The sequence below is a fragment of the Micromesistius poutassou genome (genome assembly GCF_964030765.1).
Source record: "Micromesistius poutassou genome assembly, chromosome: 17".
NCBI lineage: Eukaryota > Metazoa > Chordata > Actinopteri > Gadiformes > Gadidae > Micromesistius > Micromesistius poutassou.
The window spans coordinates 12,572,081-12,598,188 of NC_140287.1; the positions used below are offsets into that span (position 1 = coordinate 12,572,081).

General features: G+C 43.6%; 1 protein-coding gene across 1 annotated transcript in view; it reads left to right on the plus strand.

The window, feature by feature from the left end:
* Window positions 1-600: 600 nt before the first annotated feature.
* myo10l1 (myosin X, like 1) overlaps window positions 601-26,108 on the plus strand; it is a gene marked incomplete at both ends in the record, with an annotated part of 43,271 nt that continues 17,763 nt past the window's right edge. Inside the window, 10 exons of the mRNA XM_084482113.1 lie at window positions 601-621; window positions 10,596-10,694; window positions 18,980-19,138; window positions 22,104-22,291; window positions 22,968-23,102; window positions 23,447-23,585; window positions 23,971-24,055; window positions 25,198-25,304; window positions 25,519-25,648; window positions 25,872-25,990. Of these exons, the coding sequence (XP_084338239.1) occupies window positions 601-621; window positions 10,596-10,694; window positions 18,980-19,138; window positions 22,104-22,291; window positions 22,968-23,102; window positions 23,447-23,585; window positions 23,971-24,055; window positions 25,198-25,304; window positions 25,519-25,648; window positions 25,872-25,990 (1,182 nt within the window). The remainder of the gene's footprint in view (window positions 622-10,595; window positions 10,695-18,979; window positions 19,139-22,103; window positions 22,292-22,967; window positions 23,103-23,446; window positions 23,586-23,970; window positions 24,056-25,197; window positions 25,305-25,518; window positions 25,649-25,871; window positions 25,991-26,108) is intronic.

Sequence of the window (26,108 nt, forward strand, 5' to 3'; positions counted from 1 at the left end):
TTCCAATGTGTGTGTGTGTGTGTGTGTGTGTGTGTGTGTGTGTGTGTGTGTGTGTGTGTGTGTGTGTGTGTGTGTGTGTGTGTGTGTGCGACTGCGCTGCCAGTTGCTCCGAGTGTCAGTTCGCACGGTGTGTCTCTTCCCGGTCTGGTCCTCCCTCATCCCTTACACACACACACACACACACATACATCACAGTACAGCACGCCGCGACACGGAGGCTTCGGATCCCGGGAGCGGAGGACGTATTTTTACGTGAATTGTTTGAATAATTCCTCTATATCGCATGGCTGTTGGCGTTAACAGTCGTTGGATTTTCTAGTAGGTGTCTTGGATCTTCTGATGTGGTTTAGCGCATGCTCCCGAGAGGTGTGCGCGGTTTCCGGCTGCGATACGTCCAGGCCGGTTGGTGTTATTGATGCGACAGACGCTGCTGGTGAATGGGAAACAGCAGCACATCGGAGGACCGCTACCTTCCTCCCCACACCCTGGCTGCTGACTGAACTAGCCCAACGCGTATTGTGGTGATCCGCCCGCCATCCAGAGATACCGTAGGCCCTCTCCCTCGGCTTGGACGCGTGCACGGGAGGAGTAGGGGGGAGGATGGAAGCGTTTTTTACCGAGGTAATTACACGGCGTTTGAACAGTATGAATGTAACCTTGGGTGGTGACTATACGATTTATGGGTCGATAACCGTTTGTCTGTGGAATGACATCGGAGTGTGGATACGGCAGGTGTCGGCTTGCATACGCCTCTGCCTGCTGTCCTTTCGAACGGCCGAATTGCTCCATCTCTCTTCTCGTTCATTTTTTTTTTTTTTTTTTACTATTGATAACCGCATTTCAATGCATAGAAAAAAGGCTACACGACAGGCCGAAGGCTACTATTCAATTGCATGTCAATTCAAATATCATGGCTGTTACATTATTTCGTTTTACGCAGAACGAGAAAACGAGTGTGCAGCCTGTAAGCAGAGGATCGGGGCACATGGATTGGCTAAATGAGAGCTAAACGATTAGTGAAATGTATTTTTCATTCACAAGGCTATTGGGCGGATTATAGGTCATATGATGAGGGAAGATGTGGCAGTGGTGGCCCATAGCTCCTGTTCTGGTTGATGGGTTGGTGGTGGGGGATTGGGTGGATGTATGGGCCGATACTGTTGTGGGAGTAGAGGAGGGGGTGATGGAAAGTGGCCATATGTAAAACGGCAAGGTATGGCCTAGCCTTTATGTGGGTATTTTTTTTATCGGGCTGCTTGATAAGGGTTGTTTTGTCGACGATATCCACACATACACAATGTGCAGATGTACAATACGAGGTTTACATCACGGAATGTAATGAATTGTTACACTTTTAATAGAGGACCAGGAACACATTGATATGTAGGCTAGTAGGTAAATTGGCTGCCCGACACAGCCGAAATTCTGAGATTGAGACTGAGCTTAGGTATTTTGTATTGTAGTACATTTGTCTTACAAGGAAACATATCTTGGTCATATATCTTGCTTTTGTCATATTTATGATCCCCCCCCCCCACACACACATACACACACACAATCAAACAACATTGAAGTGGTTGTTGATGTTGATTTTGGAGTGTGTTTGCGTGTAAATACCAGGACCTGTCTCCCCTACTAGTCTACTACTAGTCTATTTCCCATCTTTCTCCTTCTCTCGTTGATTCTATCTGTATCTTTCTTATCCTCTCTCTCTCCTATCCTATTTCATATGAACTATTCTGCATCATGCAGAATCATGACTTCATGCTCTGGGGAGGTGGTGGTCATGTGTCCAGATACTTGGCCTCCTCCACTTCTGGTAAGGCATCCCTTATCCAAAGTGGTCAGCCCTAAATCATTTACCCATAGGGGCAGAGGGGCAGGATAGTCTGGTGGTTAGGGACTCCCAGCTGGAAGGTTCTATAGGTGGTCTATCGGGAGATACCCTAGAGCAGGCCTATTCAACTAGCAGCCCGTGGGCCGAATACGGCCCTTCTTTTTTTTTTTCTGGCCCAAAAAAAAAAAAAAAATCTAAATATATATATATATATATATATATATATTTTTTTTTTTTGGTTTGCTTTCGTTTTATTTATCATATTACAGTGTAATATGATAAGTAAAACAAATGCATTAAATCTGTCATACATCATTTTACTTATCATGCCTATAAGGCATGTGCATGATAAGTAAAACGAATGCATTAAATCTGTCATACACATGCCTATAAGGCTCTGTCTGCACCTGCTATTGGCTCAGTCAAGCTCACGTTGCGTTTTATGCTGACGGGCCACGGAGAAAGTCACTTTAGCTAGGCTAACAACACGCTTCAAGATGTCTCTCCAACCAAGCCAAAAAAACGTATGATTGATTGTGAAAATCGCCAATTCAAAAGCGAATGGACCGACAAATATTTATTATTATTATTTTTTAGAATGATACGATTAAAAGTGAAGAAGAAACAAATGCGTCTGACAAGTTTATTCCATGTAGTAGTACTATATATATTAAGTTAACACTACTTTAAGTATGATTTATTTGTAGCAATTCATTGACATAGTTTTACTCTATGTGTGGCCCCTGAACCCCCAGTGGTTTTCCTTTTTGGCCCACTTGTTAAGGAGGTTGAATAGCCCTGCCCTAGAGTCTAGACCAAGAGGACTAACCCCCTACCTACACACAAGGTGACAACAAATATCTCTGTACTAAATAGTCATTTATAAAATGTAATTATTAAGAAAATGCTTTGGCTTTTATTGCTCTCTCTCTCTCTCTCTCTCTCTCTCTCTCTCTCTCTCTCTCTCTCTCTCTCGCTCTCTCTCTCTCTCTCTTTCTCAGTCCTTCACTCTTTTTACATGCTCACTGCTTTATAAAATGTGTTTAATTAAATAGCATCTGGGGCTCTATGAATACTGATGAAGTGCTGGCTCAGTAATGGTTTGTTGTAGCAGTCTCATTGTAGCGAAGTGCCCAGAATGGAGTGTCTGGTTAAGGTGTTAAGGAGATAGTGCTATTGAGATGGTGATACAAAAAGCTAATTTTCACCCCCCCAAGGTTCCCCAAAAAACTGTTTACAGCCAGCGTCATTGGTTATAAATCAACGCAGTGAATGTTTACAGCTGTTGCTCTTTTGGGTGTTTGATTTAATCATATTCTAATCCTCTGTTTAATAAACTGAAACAGTTGCCTTCTCTCGCAGTGCGTATTTGGGTCAGATTGTGGGAAAGCTTTGGGTTTCATAATAATTCCCTTGGTGTGTACGAAGGTAGGCTGTTGGTCTGTAACCTGCACTAGGAGGTAGACCTCAGCCTATAGTGTAAACGGTGTTGTGCGTACAGTTGTATTCTTACAGTATGCATATGTGGTTATGTGGAAGGAGGCTGGTTGGCCAGAGAGGAGAAGCAACCCACTGGAGATGAGTGACCTATATTCCGCAGCTCCAAACACATTTGTTCTGCTCACAAGCTGCATCAGCTTTACATCTTTCTCCCTTTCTCCATCCCTCCCTCTCTCTCTCTGTCTTCTCTTGCTCTCTGTCTCTATCTTGCTGCTTCTCGTCATCATCATCTTTATCGTTCTCATTCTCTCTAACTGTCTCTGTCTTGCTCTCTCCCCATCCCACGCTTTTTCTCTTTCATCGCTCTTGATCCCTCCTCCACTCTCTCCCTCTCACTCTCTCTCTCTCTCTCTCTTTCTCTCTCTATACATATATATCGATAGATGGATAGATAGATAGATAGATATACATACACACATATATATATATATATATATATATATATATATATATATATGTGTGTGTATGTATATCTATCTATCTATATCTGTCTCCTCTTCCACTCTTCCATCTCCCTCCTCCTCCAGCCTCCTCTCCTCTCTTCTCCTCCATATCATCCATTCCTCTATTGGCATTCCTCCATTTATATCCCCCCCCCCCCTTCAATCTCCCTCACCCCTCTTAAAGTATATGGTTATTAAAAATACCAGATTTTCCTTTCAGTTCCAACAGGCAGTTTGTTGGAAGTTTGTTGTTCCGGTGGTCACTATCATCATTATGACAAATATATAAAACAAGGCAACATTTTGGTGCAACTTGAGGGGAACTGCTAGCCTGCCAATAGAAACAGTTTTACCCACTCCAAAGTACACCTGATGCAAACCAATTATAATGCCAGACTATCAATGAAAATGTCTGTGTTGATAGAATAATATTAGAAATAAAACTATCATTGTATCGCAATGATCACATTACATTTTGGGGGACTACTTTCTCAGCAGCGGCGGAATTTCACTTTGCTCCGGTGTAGCAACCAATTCACTACAGCAGAAGGTGAACAGAAAAGCGCACTCCAGGTAATATCAGTCCGCCTCTGCCGTAGCTTGCTTCCAACTATAGGGATTATAAACTAAATGCAATGCGATGCAAGGGTAAGTTTATTTCTAACACTATTCTATCAACACAGACATTTACATTGATTGTCGGGCATTATAATTGGTTTGCCTCGGGAGTGGGTAAAACTGTTTTTATTGGCAGGCTAGCAGTTCCCCTCGACTTGCGCTAGCCTAGCACCAGCGATTTCTAAAACTAGAAGGACTGAATGACAAATGTTGAAAACGGTCTCCAATGATAAATAACACACTAGCTCACTTGGAAATGAGACCCGATGTCCAAAATCCTGAACTACCCCTTTAAGGTTTAAAATGTTGACAAAGTGAGGTGACATGCATTGAGGGTTAAAGGGTTCATATTATGTTTATTTCGATTTTCCCCTATAAGTTAGCATGTTATATAGCTTTTCTTTCCGTTAATAAGGTCTGCTAAGCTGTTGCAAGGAAAATCCCCTTTGTTGGACTGCCAAGGGTAGAGGAAATGAAGAGAAAGTGGTTACATTTAATTTAGACCGTTCCCTTCATTTTACGGAGAACTGCTTCCTGAACGGGGCACAGTTCACTTCTGGAGCTTCACAACCTGTAGATTCAGGATCACAACCTGTAAGTATGCTTTATTTGTTGTGTTTTTGCTGTGTTTAAAACAAACAAGGGAGCTACTACCGAGTGTTAGTTGTTGGTTGTAGCTGAGCTGTACACCCAGTGGAAAAGTTTCCAAACTCTAGCTAGCTCACTTTATTGCGTTCAAATGTTTTGTTTAGTGAACTGTTGGCCTTGGCCAACTTGCTAGCTCACTATTGTGTTTAAATCTTTTGGTTAGACATCTTTAGGCTTAGTTCGGATAACTTGCTACTTATGGTTAAATATGGCGATGGTTTTGAAATCACAAGATATTGAATTTATGATTATACAAGCTGTAGTGCAATACAACCACAATACAGTTATTAACCATTATTATCATCCTCTGAGCCACGGTTTTCCTTTCATTTTGTGTAAAAACCGGCCCACTTTTACTTACTTACAGCAGATTATGTGGACGACCTGATGAGGCTTGTCTTTGATGAGGTGTTTTAGGACTCAACACCATTTGTTGAGTTTAAGACGATCCCCACATCCAGGTCATCCCAGTATGAGGGAACCTCACAGGAGGTTGTGGTTGCCCGCCATGTCTCCTGCCTCAGTGAAGGGGCAGCCGACAAACTGGCCAGCCGGATCCTGGCGTGTCCAGAGTACCACATAAGACGGGATGACCACTCTGACATTCTTTCCTACCTGTACCTGTAGTTGGTTTTGTTTTTGGTTACATATGCAAAAAATAAAGAAAGATGTATTTCTCATTTCTTCACTGATTAGTTGGGTCCTGTGGTATAAGGGAACCTCATTTTAGAAAGTTGTTTCATTATATGGAATACAAAATGACTCCTTTTCTGTTCGGTTCTAACATGAACAAGCAAACAGGTGACGCAGCACTGAGCGACAAATAAATATATTTATTCTCAACAAAAGCTTTGAGTGCATTTGTCTGTTCTGTTTTTAGTGAAAATATACCGTTGAATTGAATACTTTCATAATAGCGTAATGAACAGACTGTTCATGTACAGCAGCGACAGCCATCTCTGTTGTTGAAATGCCTCTATGGTATGCCTGCATCGTCATCATATTCATCCCGCCTCATTTTAGATAAACGGTTGTGATTGGTCGGTCTGTTTCGTACCCATGCAACAAAAAAAGTTGTATGGGACGAGGGCCAGACCTTATCTGCAGAGCAAATTAAGCACTGAGCTTGTGAGATTTGTCTGGTTCCCAGGCTAGGGGAACCAGACATTATTAATAACATCAAAGCACATAAACCTATTTTAATAGTACCCCAAAATGAAATTATTATCCACAAAAAGAATCACATCCGTGATTGTGTATTATTACTTTTATGAATTGATTCCACTGACCTGGATCTGAAGCCCCCGACTGCCTCAGGAAACCAGAACACAAAGTGGTTGTGGCTGAAAGGGTTTTGTACTGTAAGCTGTGGTAGCTTATTGTTGACTTTTGTCTGTGATTTGTTCAGCTACAATAGGACGTGGTGTTGCTGGTGCTTATTTGAAGTGAAGTAAATGAATAATCTTAGCTAATGAGCAGCAATAGGGGTTGAACAGCAAGTGATCATACATGTACACACACTCGCACGTACGTACGTAAGAACACAAACACACACAAACTCACGGTATCAATAGCGGTATCAATTCAAACAATGCACCCTTGATCTTTGCCCTTTGGACATCCTAATGCACTCCCCCTCTTTTTCCCCATTGTTGTATTTTTCTGTTGTCCTCCTTTATGTGATGTCTGCTCAACTGTTGACTCATTATTCATCCCTGTCTCTCCGATACCTCGTGAAAGTTCAGCCCATCAGTAGTGTGCAGTCCTTTCTCTATTGTATTGTCTATTTGCTACAACAATCTTTTCCAATAATGTTATTGATTTTTATCAATTTTTTTATTTAAATATATTTTTGACAGATGATTGTATTTGACAACAATTGTAATTTCCTGTCCACCTGATTTCTCATCTCCTCTGTGCTCATGCTATATGTTGTCCGTTTATGTCAGTTTTGCTTTTTCCTTTTTCATTGCTGCCTGCATGTGTTCGACATACTCGAACGAGGCCATGACTCAGCGGCTGTGGCCGCCGGCCACGCCCCGAGCCTGCAAAGTGGGAAATTACAGATTCCTGGCCATAGAAGTATTACAAAAATGTAACATGCAATGATTCTGAGTTGTTTTCATATGGGAAGGAAACTAATATCTAATACTTATGGTTGATGCTACAGCGATTTGAAGACATACTGTCCTATTAATCCCATTGTTACTACTGCAGACATTTCTCCATGGCACGTGGTAGCTTCTACGGATATGGAGTTTAGTCACAGCAAAGTGTAATCCACAAAATGGTACAATAGGACCTGGGGTACGTTGTACATGTTTACCAGAGCATGTCTGTGGGGTAATGCCTCAATGAAATGGCACGGGTTTTCATGTGACTGCCTGTGGGCAAATTAAGCATTTATTATTGTCATTCTTGACATATACATTATTTCTGATTGAATGGCATATATACTAAGGCATGTCAGACTGTATGACCAGGAACTACTATGTTCGCCATTGGTGAAAAAATGACAGGAAGTTGAAGTTGGTTCAGAAGCAGACTGTAGTCATGTAGGTTCACCTCTGTCTGTCCGTCTGTGGGCCGGAGACAGGGCTGGGCTGGGGTCAGGGGTCAGGTAGCAGAGGGGGGAGTGGGGAGGATGAGTGCAGGAAGCATTGGAGGTGTGGAAAAAGAATGGGGGAAGAGATTGGTGGGCTTGGGGTTGGTGGGTTGTAAAGCTGGCAGGTCGTTCATCACACTCTGTTCCTCTTCTGGCCCCTGGTGATGCATCTCTCCCAGACACACAGCATCGATCTGGAGAGAGAGCCCAATCCACCTCCACAGGAAAGAGAGAGATAGAGAGAGAGAGAGAGAGAGAGAGCAACAATAAAATAAAATACAAAAAAGCATCTTCTTAATGATGAAATTTGATCAATTACAATTAAGTACAGAGATTTTTGTTGTCACCTAATGTGTAGGTAGGGGGTTAGACATCTTGGTCTAGGCCTAGGGTATCTCCCAATAGACCACAGACAGTACCTTTCAGCTGGGAGTCCCTAACCATTAGACTATCCTGCCCCTCTACCGTTATGGGTAAGAGAGTTAACATATATATATATATATATAGAGAGAAATCATATTGTTTTGTTTGGTGGGGCCATATGGAATAAAGGAGTATGTGTGTGTATGTATGTTGTGTAGGTGTTTGTATCTCCACATGTGTGCGTATGTAATTGTATATGTAAGTTTGTGTGTGTGTGAGTGTGTGTGTGTGTGTTCCAGCCAGGGTTAATGTGTCTAAAGGTCAAGTGTACTTGAGGTCAGGGGTCATGTCATCAGTTTAAACGGGACGCCCTGAATAACAGCACGGGCAGGAATGGGTGAGGTTTAGAGAGCGGTGAGACACGTCTGTCCATCAGGGGTGAGTGTGTGTGTGTGTGTGTGTGTGTGTGTGTGTGTATGTGTGGTATGCCTAGAGCTGAAGTACTTTCCCTTGGTCTCCCTCTTTTGTGTGAGACAGATAAGAGACATAATGAAATAGAGAGGGAGATTGAAAGAGAGAGAGAGAGAGAGAGAGAGGTGCAGAGCGGCATGGCGAGCAAGGAGACGTTGCTGTAGGGTCCCGGGAGTCTGGAGTCCCATCTGTCGGTCTAAGAAGAGCCTTTTCTGGGACACTCTCCATTTAAAGGTACACATCTGGTGGCCCACACAATCCATTCATAGCTACTTCCCCAACCCTCTCTTCTCTTCAGCAGCATCCCCTCCACTCAGCCGATGGGGTTTTGCGGTGGTGGCAGCAGCCTGTGTGTGTGTTTGTGTTTGCGTGTGTGTGTGTGTGTGTGTGTGCATGCTTGTGTGTGTCTGTGTGTGTGCGTGTATTTATGCATTATGCTTTTATGGATCACATTCCTGAGTGTCTTGGGGAATTCTAGTCTCACAAATCAGACTAGATGAATATATCAAGTTTAAAGGCAGACAAGCTTTGGGTGTTTGGGGCGTTACTTTCTTTGGCCTCATATTTGTTTAAGCCAATTATGTTGCTGGAGGTGGGGATCTGTGAGTGTCTGTAAAGGTTTCAACATTGTGTTGACCGGCCACTTTAAAAATACACATATTAATATCCCCTTGTGAAAGCTTCATCCACTTGGGCAAAAATGTATGTTGCATACAACTTATTTGGCTAATCATGTAAACTTGCATTTTGTTAATAGTTCACTCTGCTTCTGGAGACCCTAAACAGCACAGACAACATATATTAGCAATACTTACACTTTATTAATCTTGTATGAATTCAATAAAGTTAGCTAGTGGGTAGTGAATGCCTATTGCTGATCCTAAGGGGTTCTGTGTCTGCTTGAACTGAAACTCGCATTCCAGCACTGAACAGGAACATCCAGGGCCCTGAGATGTCACTCAAAAACTCATTAGCCAATTAGGATGCACCCCTGAAGATACCTGCCCATGTGAGAGATTTGGGTCAGAACTGTAAATAAAAAGTCAGGCAGCGCAAGCAAGAGAGCTGGCAGAGTATACACAGAGCCAACGGTGAGGGGAGAAGTGATGAATGTAAAAGACGTAAGTCTTTAAGTTAACGAGATTAACCAAATAATTCATTTGCAAGTCTTACGTTTTAATTCACTGAAATCCCATATTTTATTTTCCATCAAATTCTTATTTTTTCATATTTAAGAAGTTTGATTAAGTTACATTTACACAAATCAGATTCCAAAGGACTGCTGGATCCAAAATTAAAGATTTATATAATTTGTTGTTCCGCAGCAATGCCGTTATAAGTGATTGAAGTCAGTTCTGTTTCAATCAAACACGTTCAAAAACATTGTGTATCCATGTGTTTCATTGAGTCTCAGACACTGATCTTAATTTGCTTACTTACCACAGATATCGAGTATCTGTTGACGTTTATTATGGGTTAATAAAGATTAAGGCTTCTTCTCCCTGCTCCTTTTCCTCTTCCATGCGTTTGGTAAACTTTTTCCCTCTTCCCCTGCTGTGTTTGACCCCTGGCGGCTGAGGGGCTAGGGGTCATAGGTCACTGACACTGTGTAAGGGGGTTTTGTCTCTGAGGATCTGCCTGGGCATCACACACTTCCGCTGAACCTGTTTCTGACATTAGTGCACACACAAAGGCACACACACACACACACACACACACACACACTCACACTCAAACACACACATACACACACATACGTACATACACACACACACACACACACACACACACACACAGATGCACACTTTCATGCGCCCACATCCGCATACATAAAAATGCACACACTCTCCACTGTTGCGTTCCTTGGCCAGATGGCCAGATGTTATAGTGTGTACCCCCCCCCCCCACACACACCACCTCCACCACCAATACATCTGCTTGTGGCAGACTGAACGGTCAGGGTCAGTGCACATTTAAGGCACTACAGGCTGCAACTCACAGCATGTTGTTAACACTGCTTTAAAATACTGCTTTAAAACACTACTGTACACAGAATTTGACTAATTTCATTGTGTGTGTGTGTGTGTGTGTGTGTGTGTGTGTGTTGCAGGGGGCCCGTGTGTGGGTCAGGGAGAAAGAACAGCTGGTGCCCTCTACAGTCAACTCCTGTGGAGATGGAACGCTTGTCGTCACCACAGACTATGGCGAGGTAAGGGACACTCTTGTATGTTTCCTTTACAGGTATACAGGTGGACATACATCATACATCATTTGCGCTCGAACCCAGAACCTTCTGGCTGAGAGTCAAACACCCTTATCACTAGACCATCATTCCTCCATGAATACCATCCTTATTCAGTTGCTGCTTTAAATAACTGATTAAAACCATGTTAGGGATGGTTAGAAGAACAAGTTCTCAAGTAGGCAGCCAAGCAGTTACTGATGAATAAATTAGCAATCCTTTTCACCTGCCTATCCCGCCATTCCAGTTAGACCAATTCATTTTTTGTGTGGAAAATGATCATAAGTCATAAATAATTGGCATATCATCACAGGCATATCATGTACCTTAGTTAAAATCGAAACAGCAACATGTATTGAATCTAAATGGATTGCTTTTAGTCCTGTATGAAGGTGAGTTAAACTAAGGGGCTGCATTCCAATAGTATTTTAGTGATTCCCCTTCGTCACCTCTCTCATTACACCACAGCTCCTTCTCAACCACTGTACCTGTTCCCCTCCATGAGGACATAGCATCAAGCAATAGGAAGGACAACGGAGGGAATACCCTTCTTTCATACCCTTCCACCCTTCCTCATGCACCTCATGCATATGCAAAATTCATCAACGAGTGTAACGGTAGTGCATAACAACACACACACACACACACACACACACACACACACACACACACACACACACACACACACACACAAAAGCACTCAGGGCGCCTTACTTGTGGTTGATCTAAATAGCAACATTTTGACACCTTCCAAAATCAAACCAAACACAAATAATGGAATTGGATGTTTTAATGTAATTACTGGAGTGTAACTTTGTGTTTCTGTGTTTTATAACGTCCGTTCTCTAATACCAATTATACAGATCAGACACACACACACACACACACACACACACACACACATATGTACACACACACACACACACACACCTCTCTTCCTCTTTCCTCTCTCTCTCTCTCTCTCTCTCTCTCTCTCTCTCTCTCTCTCTCTCTCTCTCTCGCTCTCTCTCTCTCTCTCTCTCTTTCTCTCCCGCCCTCAAATGGGTACTGCTTAATGCTTTTGAATGCTGATATAGGGAGCATGTAGTGCCCACGCTCACATGCGCTCCAGTTGGCAGTATTTAGCTGGAGCTAATAATAGACCAGTTTCCTGGCCCCGTTTAAACAGCCTCAATCCTCCCTCTGGTCCCCCAAAGCACATCCTCATCCAAGCTAATGCGCTAGGCTAACACCGACACATACAGGTCACATGCATGACAATTTATGTCTCATGATATCTGGGTTTTGAACTAGCCCTCGCACAAATCTCCCCCTGGGACATCTGGTCTGGTGTTTTGGTTCATTGAGAACAAAAACATGTGTTTCTGGCTTCAGAGTGTCTGTATGTAGATGATGTGGATTTATTTGGGCTGTGACAACAAGTCTGTCTTCCCCTATTCCCTCCCTGCTCATTCCCCCCTGTGCTCCTGTTGTTACAGCTTAATGTACACTCTACATCCTGTAGCTCAGCGGGATCTGGTAAATATTTGATAGGGGAATGAGCAGGTCACTTGTGGGGGGGGGGGGGGGGGGGGGCGGGGTGATGCTCCTGTTATAACAGGACCTGGACCCCCCTCTTCTCCCCTCACTCCATTCGATTTGACCTTCTAATTCGCTTTGAAATTGTTTTTGTTGTTATGTATTTTATCGTTACTAATGACAGACAGCCCCATCTTCAACCAGCCAATTGTAAATGATAATAATGGTCGTCATTGATAGACTATTTCCCACTGAGCCTATTGACACGTCTCTCTCCATCTTCCGCTCCATCCCTCGTCTTCTGTTCCATCCCCCTGTGTGTCTAGTAAGCACAAAGTCATGGCCCAGTTCACTGTGATCATAACCGAGTTATTCATACGCGTAAAACTACAGCTGTGTGCAACACGCTGCATTATTCATCATCAACTCCTCCTCTTTGCTGCGTTCGTTATATACATCCCATAATTTCCTCGCCACTAAGCTGTGAGGCCACGCACACTGCTTATTCCAGATTGTGCTGTGATGACATGATGAAGTGAAAGTTGTTAGATACTGTCAGCATAACTAGGTCAGTGCAGTATCAACGAACAAGATCTGGATGAATCAAGGCTGAAGGCATCGAAATGACGGCTACGTGAACAAGTTGTCTGGCTTAAAGGGGGCCTGGACTAGTTACCATGAATATTCAAAGTCAGTGTCACTACACACACACACACACACACATACGCACACACATGTATAGGTCACTGTATGCAAGTGTATGCATGCATACACATACACACACACACAACCACACACATACACAAACACAGGTTACGCGTGTAATGAGTCAGGCACAGACAAGAGTAGTGTGACCTGGATTTTAAGAGATGGAATCTTTAGCAAGAGCTCACGCGATGACAGAACATGCTGCAGGGACCCATTACAAATGTTGCAGATACACAGGCAGGCACATTCACACACACACACACACACACACACACACACACACACACACACACACACTCTCTCGCGCTCTCTCTCTACCACTCTCATTCATCCTTATCGGAGCTGATAATGGCATAAACCATTTCTCCAGTGCGGGGTGATGACTCAGTCGGTCTTAATCTTACAGGGGTTGGGAGGACTGGGGGCAGCACATGAAATGTGCCACAGCTACAGAGCATCCCACGCAGGGTGGTGGACAGTAAAAAGAGTTGTCACCACATTGTCATCCCATTCTCACCTGGATAACGGGGGACATGACAGGGTCATGTTCGACACCACCACATACGGCATCCTTTCTAGTGGGAAGACACACGTTCACACAAGTAGATATGTCTGTGTGACATATGGTGGGTTCTTAATCCTGAGGTGATTACGATGAGCGTAACGAGTGCACGTATTCGTAATCTAACCCCTCACAATGGCAGTATTAACACCATGCTCCACAGGACATCTCTGAAGGGGTTGTTCGAAAAGGAAGGGTGTATACGTTGGACGCGTCGAAGGTATTGAGCGTCTAATGTGTTCTCAATGTGTTCCTACAACATGTCGGGGGACTCTTGTCGTTGTGTACACCCGCATTCCTGCTATCGCATGCCGTCGTGTGGCATGAGGTCCTGTGGTGTTTGCTGTATTTTTGCTGTAATCTGAATTGAGGTCAGATTACAGCCGCTGTCGGACCTGATGTGAGCAGGGCAAAGCCACCCCCCCCGGTCAGTGGGTCGAGGTGCAGGTTTGTGCCCTGGGACACCAAATCCTACTAGCCAGTTAGTAGCTCTGCGGCTGGTTCTCTCTCTCTACGGCTCTTTATGTAGGTCACTGTGCCTACAGCTCTCTCTACCTCTTTCTCCCTCCCTCTCTCTCTTCACTCTATATTTATACCCCTCTCTCTCATTTTCCAAATGTCTCTCTCCTTCTATCTCTCCTCCTCGCACTCTTTCTCTATCTCTTGCCGTGTCTCTCTTGCTCAATCAACTCTCTCTCCTTTTCTCTTTCTCTTGCCTCTCTCCATCCATCTCGCTCTCTCTCTCTAACTCTCTCTCTCTATCTTTTGTCTCTCCATCGCATTCTCAATCTCCTCCTTTTCTCAGTGTTCTAATGTAGTTCTCTCATCCATTCTCTTACTTAAAATGAATACTTGATATTATTAAAGTTTTTACTGAGCCTGACTTCAGAGGTAGTGTAGCCAGCGGGTCCTGTCAGAAAGGAGAGTGCAGTGTTCATGTAGGTGTGTGTGTGTATGTGTGTGTATGTGTGTGTGTGTGCGCATGTGTGCTTGTGCATGTGTAGGTGTGTGTGTCGTGTCCATGTAAGTGTATGTGTGTGTGTGTGTGTGTGTGTGTGTGTGTGTGTGTGTGTGTGTGTGTGTGTGTGTATGTGTGTGTGTGTGTGTGTGTGTGTGTGTGTAGGTGTGTAGGTGTGTAGGTGTGTGTGTGTGTGTGTATGTGTGTGTGTCTATCTCTTTATGCCCCCCCCCCCAAAACATCTTCATTGTATTTTAATGAAGAGTTTGTTCCTGTTCCATGGATAGTTCTGCACTTCTCTTCAAGTGCTCTTCAAGTTCTCCTCTTCTCCTTCAATTTCACTTCAAGGATCTTCACAGAGTGGAGGAATGGAGGCACTGAAGTAACTGTTGAGCCTGAAGTAGCAACTGCGTGGCCTGTGGGCTTTAGATGAGAAATTTCAGTCTTGGTTTCATTCAGGATGCTACAAATTCATCTGCTCATTTAGTTCACCGTTTGGTAATGTAGCAGATGCTTTTATCTCTGACTTATCCAAGACTCACAGTGAATGTTAGATACATGTCATTTAGTCCTCTGGCTCCAACATGGCTACAGGTTAGACTTCTGACTTTGGGGTGCGAATTCAGAATTGTTTTACTGGGAGTTTGAATACCTAATCACTACAATTATCCTGCCCCTCCACACGTTTTGTTTTTACCATGTACTTATTTTTAATTCATATTTTCATACATGACATGAACTGTGAGCCACATTTTGGGTTCTCGGTCTGCTACTCTCATAGCCACTTCCCATAAGAACCAACTCCACATGACGATACGCCTCCCGACATTTGTCACAGGGCTTTGTTAAGTCGGGCTGTAATTAGCGTGAGATCCTTGAGAGGACACTGATTACAAGGCTTACCCCCCGGTTCAAAGCACTCTGCCAGGGTATCTCTCTCTCTCTCCTCCCCCCCTCTGTGTGTGCAGCCGTATCTCCCCTCAAACCCAACTGGCTCTGGGATGCAGAGGAAGATTGCACTTGTCTTTGAGATCCAATGGAAGGATTCTCTGAAGTCTTCCATTACGAAGAGATGAAGAGAGGGCAACTTGGCAACGGAGGACTTGTTTCGGTGTGTGTGTGTGTGTGTGTGTGGGGGGGGGGGTTATACTTTTACAATTGAATATATCTGAAAGCATAATGAAACAGCAGTGGGGAGAGAGAGAGAGAGAGAGAGAGAGAGAGAGAGAGAGAGAGAGAGAGAGAGAGAGAGAGAGAGAGAGAGAGAGAGAGACGGTTTGATGTAGGAGGTGAATTAGGACCCAGATGCAGAGAGAGATTATTACCTAACTGGAAACCGGCCAAATAATTAACTCTTGAACCAGCATGGTTCATAAACTAACTTTAAGTGAATAATAACCAAGGATATACTAAGAATATATAATACTAAGAGACAAAAATAACGAACAGAGAGCATTCTCCACTAGAGCTCTAAACAAGGAGTCAAGAGCTACGCAGGTTCGTTTGCAAACTTGTGAGGAGCAGAGGGTTTATGAGGGTTTATTTATGAGGCATGGAAGATCCTTATAAATTACCTCCTGGAGCTGTGCAAGGGAGAGGGGGTGGACCTGGCTTTGAAAGAGAGAGAGAGAGAGATGAGTGTGTGTGTGCGAGATGAGGGCGCATGTTAAGTTCAAAAGGAGTCAGGAATAAAGAGGACTCGTGCACAGGGAAGAAAAAAATAAAAGAGGGCTACTAAAATGAATGGAGAAGCATAAATATCACAAGCCATGAACTGTGTGTGTGTGTGTGCGTGTGTGTGTGTGTGTGTGTGTGTGTGTGTGTGTGAGAGAGAGTGTGTGCGCATGCATGTGTGTATATTTATTTATCAATCCTGCATGCCTTGCCCTTTGTATGACTCATGTCAGGATTAAAGCACAGACTAGGATTCTAGGAGCAGTGGGTCAACAGACAAACAATATCATCCACACGAGAAATACAGATCATGAGAAAGCTGTATTGAATGAGTTGAACACACCACATGATGCCTGATGCTTTGGTACTATGGTGTCGATCAGAGGTCCCACCCACCTTTGGCCAATCATATTTTCCTCTGTTATATTAAACCCTTTAACAAATATTAATTATTTCAACACAGCGAATGCACTTGTCCAACACCAAGGCAGCGTTGCATGCTGGGTAAGAGCAGGGAAAAAATATGCGAGGCATAGAGTAGTAGCATCGGCTGTTTTGGATTGTATTTTTGTTCTTGTTACATAACCGCTAACCAGATGAAAGATGTTATTAAGTTAAGTAAATGTGTTCAGAAAAATCCTAAAAAGTGCTTGCACTCACAATGCACTTAGCCAGCTGATGGAACGCATCAGTGGTACATCTGGGTTGAGCTCATTAAGTTGGCTAAAAATACAGGGGGCACAATAGGACGACATGTTATATAACAATATTTCAAGTTCAAACACTTAGATCACATACCCAGCACACAATCTAAGCAGTATTTCACAGTATTTCACAGGAGTAACCAGTAACTCTGCTTCGCATCCTCAGCACTTGGCATACTTTCTCACCATGCTGTCTTCTGTTCATAATGCTGAGCCAGACCTTTCAGAGTTCTTTACCATTATAACATCTTATAAATATTACATCTGAATTGAACAACGTTCAGAAACAGCCTTGTACTTCATAGAGCAGTATAAGATGTGACATAAAAACCCTGAGTGGGGCAGAGGCGATTGAAACATTGATTGAATCAGCAATAAACAGGCGCTCAGCATCAGGGCCAGGACCTGCTGAGTAGTGATTAACAGTGAACAGTGAACGATATGAACCGTTCTCACTCTCCCCTGAGGACACTTATCCAGCTCTGAGCCATCCTGCAGAGGTCGTCAGATGAGAGACGCAGTGGGAGGGTCGTTTTGTTTAGGAAGCATGACTTCTGGATGCATGGAGAATAAAGAGTCTGCCTCCGCTGTTAGTTTCAACAGCCTAAATACATATGCACGCATGCACACACACACACACACACACACACACACACACACACACACACACACACACACACACACACACACACACACACACACACACACACACACACACACACATGCACACGCACTAATATGCACACACAAACATGCACACACACACACACACACACACACACTAACACACACACACAACACACACACATGCATCTATTGTTAGACTGCAGGACTTGGCTGTGAAGAATATGCACAGCCTTTATACATAAATAAAGTGACAGGGTTTCCCTATTCTACTCAGTATGGTGTGTGTGTGTGTGTGTGTGTTTATGTGTGTGTGTGTGTGTGTGCGTAACCTGAATAAGCTTTATGCTACTTTCACCTGTCTCTTACAGATGGGTGAGCTCTGTATCTGGCTGCCTCTGTCCAGCCTTCTTTTTAATTTCTCTCTCTCTTTTCCTATAGCTCTTTCTCTCTTTCTGTAGCTATCTCTCTCTACTAGTACTACCCACGCAGGGGTGTCGCCTCATGCTCTCTGTTCTCCTGTTGCCATGGCGACGGGTGGCATAGAAGCAAGATGAGGAGAGACCTAACACTCAGTGGTTTAATTTATTTAAAATGTTCATCAAGTATTCTCTTGGGCTACATATGGATTTGAGTTGACATTCCTCCACTTTTTTGAGTCTTTGGTCTGAGTCTTTGGAATACAATGCTATTGTCCAATCATATATAACTGAAAAAACTATTCCACGTTGTTATTTACTGGTGTGAATATAATTCAGTGTGATATGATAGAGCATGTACATCTCAACGAATAACGATTTTGGAATGTTATTGGTAGTTAAGTAGTGTTTAGTATTGTTTAATAATTGATCGTGACATGAATTGTCATTATGGGAAGACATTTTTTGTGCCACAGTGCTTCTCATGGAAGACATGGCAAAAAAATTATTTAATTAGCTTAGCTAACAGTTTGTTGAGGATTTTTATGAAGGATACTACTCTCTCGAGGAATCGCAAATTGGAGGAAATCCCATTATGCATTCTTATGTACGGGCCCTATATCCAAATGACACATTAAATCCATCTAGCATTGGTTTCATCCATCCATCCACCCATCCGTCCGTCTGTCCAAATGTCTGTCTGTCTGTCTGTCTGTCTGTCCGCCTGTCCGCCTGCCATCCAGCCACCCTGTCTGTCCATCACTCCATCTTCATTTCTGCCTGTGCCTGTGCCTTAGGGCGGCAGTGGCTCAGGAGGTAGGTTGCTGGTTCGATCCCTGGCTCCTCCCAGCTGACTGTCGAGGTGTCACTGAGCAAGACGCCTCACCCTAACTGCTCTGGGCAGAGAGGTCGTCCCCTGTCTGTATAAGCTATAGAAAGGAATCATGATGGTAACCCACCATTACTCCCGAGGAGAGTCGACTTCCTTTCCTTTCCTTTCCTTTCCTATGCCTGTGTGTGTGGGTCTTGTCTATGGTGTCTATGGTGATGTCTGTCGTAGTAAGGCTCTCTCTCCCTGTGTCCAGGTGCTGTACCTGCAGCAGGCGGAGGTGACCAGGGAGCGTGTGTACGCCATGCACCCCAGCAGCAATGAGGGCGTGGAGGACATGTCCTGCCTGGCCGAGCTGCACGAGGCCGCCATCATGCACAACCTGCACCAGCGCTACAAGAAGGACAGCATTTATGTGAGTGTGTGTGGGGGGGACAGGACGGTCTAGTAGTGGTGAGGTTGTTCCACTCCCAGCCAAAGGTTTTTGTTGTTTTTTGCAGGCCGCTCAGAACCGACCAGCGGGCCGTATGATGCCCAGGTCTGCCCTAGAACCTACTTGGTCCTCAATGTGTATTATATCTGAATGCTAGGAAAGTCACAATGTGTAGCATCTACTGGCTTGTAGCTTCAAATAACCTTAACAAAGCCGTAGTCAATGCTGATCAATAGTGATTTTAGCAATGTTATCAATAAAATAACATCCATTGACCATGACAATGACTATCTTACTAGCCTTACTGTGTGTGTTTGTGTGTGTGTGTGTAACGGCTTGGTGAGCAACAGGGGAAATAGGACTCAATAGCAGTCGGGAGGCAAATGTCTGGGTAGAAAGAATGGTCTTTACTAGAAGATAGGTACACAGGAAATCAGTTGACGATTAAGGAAAACAATCCGGCAGGGAGAAGACAAAGACGTAGTCGGGATTAAAGAAGCAGGAATCAGAAAACCGGGAATAATAACCGAAAATAATAAAATAACGGAAAATGCTGGGACGCTTGAAACAGAGAACAAATACAAACTGGCACAGAGGAAGGGAAACACGCTGACTAAGTCAAGAGTGTGGACAATCACAGATGGGAGAAACACAAGGACAGGAAGTGAAGTAATCAATTAGGAGGGCGAGATGTGACAGTGTCTTCCAGTGTGTGCGTGAGTGTATGCACCATGTGTTCCACTTCCTATATACACCTACTGTACATCAATGCCTGTTTCTAATGCTCCGCTATCTCTTCCAGTAACCTTGCCTTGGATGGAGGCTTTTAGAGGGAAACACTAATAATTATATCAAGTGTATTTTCTGTAAGTGGCTGTGGAGCTTCATAGGGTACTAATAAAGTCAGGGACGTTGGCAGAGACAGAGAGAGAGGGAGAGAGAGTGTGTCATGATCCGCTCCTGGCTTTCCATCCTACAGCCAGCTCTGCCAGTACTTTTCCTGATCACCTGCCTGCCACGCCCACCTCATCAGTGCAACCACCTTCACCTGTGTTCCCTTACCTGATTTAAACCCACTCTTTCCACTCAGTCATAAGCCGTTTCTCAATTTGCGTTCTGGTGTGTACTCGCGTTCTCGGTAAACTTCATCAGTCGTAGCCCAAGCACTGTTCCAATTCCAAGTACGTGAGTACTGTCGTAAAACCCGGAAGTGTTCTCGATGCGTTCTCGATGAGGCCGTTCTACCAAGGATGCATCGGAGGTGACTCGTGTGGACTTGGGACCATTAAATATCCCAGGATGCATCATCGAGTCTGCTGCTGTTCCAATTGCAGGTGCATACTCACATTCTCGGAAGTCTGTACTTGAAAGTCCGGACTTGCCAAGTACGTACTTCCAAGTCCGAGAGTACGTAGTCTGCGTACTTGGTATTGAGAAATGGCTTCAGGTTGTCTTTAGCAGCATGCAAAACTCTCTAGTATTATTTCCCGGATTACTTCCTTGGTTTCGACCCTCCTTGTCCCTGACTCCTCTGCCTGCTCGCCCCTTGTCTGTCTCCAGTTTGCTTGGATTCCCTCCCCGGAGACCTCTGCTAGAAAGTCGGACTGTTTTGGCTAGCTCAGGTTGGGGACTATTCATGTGTACCTGCTGTGGATTTTACGACCCTGTGTGGACAATAAACTGTTGAACTGTTCCAACGCTGGTCTCAGTCTGTGCTGTTCTTGGGTCCAACCTCACGCCCATTACAGAGAGTGAGAGATGTTGATGGGGACATATCCTGTGGTAGCTATCCTATTAACACAGAATAACAACACAGACAGCGAACAGTGGTCCACACTTGCCCACATTTATTTCCTACACTGATTTATATGAAGAGCGTTACACATGTTCTCCTCTTACACAAGAGTGGAAGCATTAGCTAAATCTGTTGCTGTAGAACTACGTTACCCAGCCTGCCTCTGGGCTTGTTGAGAGAATAATCACGTACTTGCCCCAAAACTCAATTGAGTGTTCATAAAATCGGATAAAAAGTATCAACAACTCAACAGAGTTAATACTTGAGGAACATTTGGAGAGGAACACACTTAACACACAAGCTCAGCCGAACCGTTCATCGTTTGACAGCCCTAGTGATGACCAAACAGGGAATCCTTTTAACAGACATTAGGTAAAAAAGGGAATGACATAATCTAGATGATGAAATATAAAATAGTCTGAACAGGAATTTCTCTAAGCTGATCACAAACCAACCAATTGTGTGAGCATTCTGTGTGTGTGTGTGTGTGTGTGTGAGAGCACACGTGCATTCTTCATCTTACAGCAATGGAAAGATGCATTCCAGCACACAGTTCGTTAGGTATAGAGCTAAAGATGCAAACAAGGTGTAATGCAATGCCCTGGCTGGTACACACACGCGTGTGTGTGTGTGAACTGATATCCTCATACACACACACTTTTCTGATGAGAACATCAGTTTTCGGAGCAAGGTCGCTGCTCCTGCCTGGATGCTTCAAAAACGCTTCACTCATGACAAACTCTTTCCAGCATGATTAAAGATAGTGAATCGATGCAGATTATACATTGATTTACCCAGCATGTGCTTTTATCCAAAGTAACTAACAACATATACAGGTCATTAAGGAGCATGGGTACTTTTAAAATACCAAGTACTTGAGTACTTTAACACACTTGAGTACATTTACTATGAGTTTATAAGTGTGTGGGATATTGAAATCATATTATTCATGTAATTTCATGTCTCTGATAATTATATTAGTGCATTCAATTCGGACCGACTCTTGTCTTGTCTTGGTGCCATAAATATTTGTCCTGTTAAGCCCTTTGAGACTGTAGGGTTACACAAATAAAATAAAATTGAATTGAATTGAATTGTCACTTTCGTCACGAATTTCCCACTTGAGATGAATATGGTACGATCTGATTCCAGACCAACATCGGCAGCATCCTGGCGGCGGTGAACCCCTACAAGCAGATCCCGGGTATGTATGACCCGGACCGGGTGGAGCTGTACTCCAAACACCACCTCGGGGAGCTACCGCCCCACATCTACGCCATCGCCAACGAGTGCTACCGCTGCATCTGGAAGCGCCACGACAGCCAGTGTGTCCTCATCAGGTGGGTTCACCCCCCCCCACCCCCGTCCGCACGCTGCCTGCTAGTACTGGGACCGCCAACTGGGTTTGGTCTGAAAAACTGAACAAAATGGTTCTTGTGTTCTTAAACCACAAGTCACATTACTGTTACCCGAAACAACAATGTTCATATATTAAGAATGAATAACACAAATGTTGCATGTTATTTATAATTGTAACATCTTTATAGAATCATTTATAATAATATCTACCTATCCATGATCAACTATATTGGGTAAGGAACGTACCCAATAATATCGCTCTCCCCATTAACTGAGCAGGCATCAAACTACAAAATATGTTTCAAGGTTGTATTTGCTTTAAAACGTACACATCAATGATGAAATGCATGCACAATATAAGTGATCGAGTTCTACAATAACTAATTCACATAACAGTGTCAGCTGGTCGTCTCGTAATCATATTGTTTGTGAGAGCGAGGGCCAAAGGTCAAATACTGTAAGCTGTCCAACCATTCAGATTAAAGCATGTAGTAAACAAGGGGAACACCTGTGGGTGCTTGTGTGTGTGTGTGTGTTTCTGTGTGTGTGTGTGTGTGTGTGTGTGTGTGTGTCTGTGTGTGTGTGTGTGTGTGTGTGTGTGTGTGTGTCTGTGTGTGTGTGTGTGTGTGTGTGTGTGTGTGTGTATGTGTGTTGCAGTGGTGAGTCTGGGGCAGGGAAGACAGAGAGCACCAAGCTGCTGCTCCAGTTCCTGTCTGTAATGAGCCAGAACTCAGCAGGGACCCCCCCCACGGAGAAGAGCACCCGCGTGGAGCAGGCCATAGTTCAGAGCAGGTACACACACACACACACACACACACACACACACACACACACACACACACACACACACACACACACACACACATGCACATACACACGCACAAGCAAACAAACACACACACACACTCACTAACTCACACATGCACACATAGACACGCTCACACTCTTACCACACACATGCCTTGCACACACACACACACACACACACACACACACACACACAAACTCTCACACACACTCTCACACACTCTCACATGCGCACACATATGCATGCCCTGGACACACACACACACACATACACACACAAGCTTAGTTTGTATCAATATATGAATGCTGTTTACTGTGTCTTTCTACAGCCCTATCATGGAGGCCTTTGGAAACGCCAAAACTGTTTACAACAACAACTCCAGTCGCTTTGGGAAGTTCATCCAGCTCCACTTCTCTGAGGGCGGGAACATCCAGGGAGGCTGCGTGTTTGACTGTATCCTTTTATGTGTCAACTTCCTGGTAGTTGGACATACGGATGTTTATTTTGATGTAGATTTTGTTTTTAGTATAATTTCATTTTGAACCGAAAATCCCATACGCTGCTTTGAAAATTTCTTCTCTAAGTTGAATGACAACAAAATGTTTTGTTCCATCTACATGGCCTAAAATGTAAAATCACAATAACCTGCAACACTATATGTTTTGTCCTTAACCCTTTGCCTCTCAGATTTACTGGAAAAGGTAAACCTGTCAACTAAATTCCATATCCTTCAAATCAAATGTCGATTACTGCAGGACTCCACTTACTCTTTATTTCATACGTAGACATTTGAAAACTGTTGATATGCGTAGAGCTGTGTTGATGCTGTTTGTTGGATGGGTTGTGCTGTAGAACCGCGTGGTGAGGCAGAACCCTGGGGAGAGGAATTACCACATCTTCTACGCTCTGTTAGCAGGAGCCACCAAGGATCATAAAGGTGAGGAACGCTCAGGGTGAGACGACTCTGGGGAAGACTCCAGATCCATTGATTGTGTGATGTCAGACATCCGCTGGTGGAATTTGTCTTTTCTGATTAAAATCAAACGCTTGATCAATCCACGGCCGTTCTCAATCTTTTTTTTTTTTTTGTAATTAGTATTTTATTGAGTTTTTATACACCACTATTACACTGCAATCAACATTGTAGTCAACATGACAATTGACATCTTACCAATTGTTCCTTAGTGATGTTACATTTTTGAAAAAGAACATAAAGATTAAGCCAAAAAAGGTAATAAAAATCGGGTAGAAATAGTTAAATGAAAAAGAAAAAGTAAAATAATAATAAAATTATAAATTATAATTATAATTATCATTATAAATAAAAAAAATTAAAGAAAATAAAAATAGAAAAACACACATGGATCAATTTTACATTTCTACAATAGGCACCACGCTCTCATCTTATAGCAATATATTGCACGTACTTTCCCCATTTCGCCACATACTGTTCAGTCCTGTCATTAATGTTGAAAGAAATTTTTTCGTAGGATGCCACTTTTGCTAACTCCGTGCTCCACTCCTGGAAAGAGGGCTCACCTGGGTTCTTCCAATTTCTCATTATAATTTGTTTTCCAACCATTATACTGGTCTGGATAAAGTCTGCTGCTCCACAATTGGATGTTATTTGTGGATCATTTAAGACATAAAGCCGCGGGCAGAACTCCAAGCTAGACCGGGTAATGTTTTCAATGTGATCATGAATCTTTAGCCAGTAGTTCTGTATCATGAGACTTTCCCAGAGCAGATGAAGGAGAGTCCCTTCTGAGCTGCAGCACTGGCCGTTCTCAATCTTAAGTAATTCAATTTTTTCAAAGATGGTTACTTATGAAATACTTTTCTCATGATGTCTCTGGGAGTAATTTGTAGGGTCTTTCACTATTACTATAATTATTACTAATAATACAGTGAATATAGATTCATGTCATTAGAGGGCAGGTAGGGGCTAGGTATCTTGCTAAAGGATGCAGCAAAGTACCTTTTGTTTGGGAATCGAACACCATTTAGAACAATTATTATCCCAGCACCCATTCACCTGTTTCCTACTCATGATTCACATTTTGCATTCCCTTCTCATAGAACAATATTTCCTTGGCGAACCCCCTGAGTCCTTCCACTACCTCAATCAATCAGGATGCATCAAGGACAAAAGCCTGAACGACAAAGAGCTCTACAACAGTGTTATGGTTGGTATCATTCCCCGAATATGGCAAATTTGTGTTTGACCAAACATACTCCCTTTATTTCCATGGTAGTTGGGGTCAAATAGAAATTTGGTTCATTTTGGTCATTAAATCCTCTTCTTCAAATGAAAGCCACAGAGCTTTGGATGGGACTTTGATCTTTTAAATCCTTGAATGAGAAGCTTTGTTCACTATGCTGTGAACTGTGTGTATGCAGGAGGCCCTGAAGGTGCTGGAGTTCACGGAGGAGGAGAGCAGAGACATGTTCAAGCTGCTGTCTGGAGTCCTGCAGCTGGGCAACATCGAGTTCATGACCGCTGGAGGAGCTCAGATCACCACCAAGCAAGGTTAGCATATGCAAACGCACTTTAGGGTGTGTGTGTGTGTGTTTGTGTTTGGGCGGTCAGACTGTTGAATATGAGTGTGTGTTTGTTTTCTTGGTGTGCGAAACCAAAGGCAGTCATTGCTGTGGATGTACACACACACACACACACACACACACACAAAAACACACCCACCAAACTAACACCTCTGTCTATTGTGTGTGTGTGTGTGTGTGTGTGTTTCCAGTGGTCAGTAATGCCAGTGACCTGCTGGGTCTGGACTGCTTCCAGCTCTCTGAGGTGCTGACTCAGCGCTCCATCATCCTCAGAGGAGAGGAGATCTGCTCCCCCCTCACCATAGAGCAGGTACTGCACCCGCACGCCAACACACACACACAACACGTGCACGCCAACACACACACATGAGAACACATGCACGCCAACACACACACACGGCAACACACACACATGACAACACATGCAC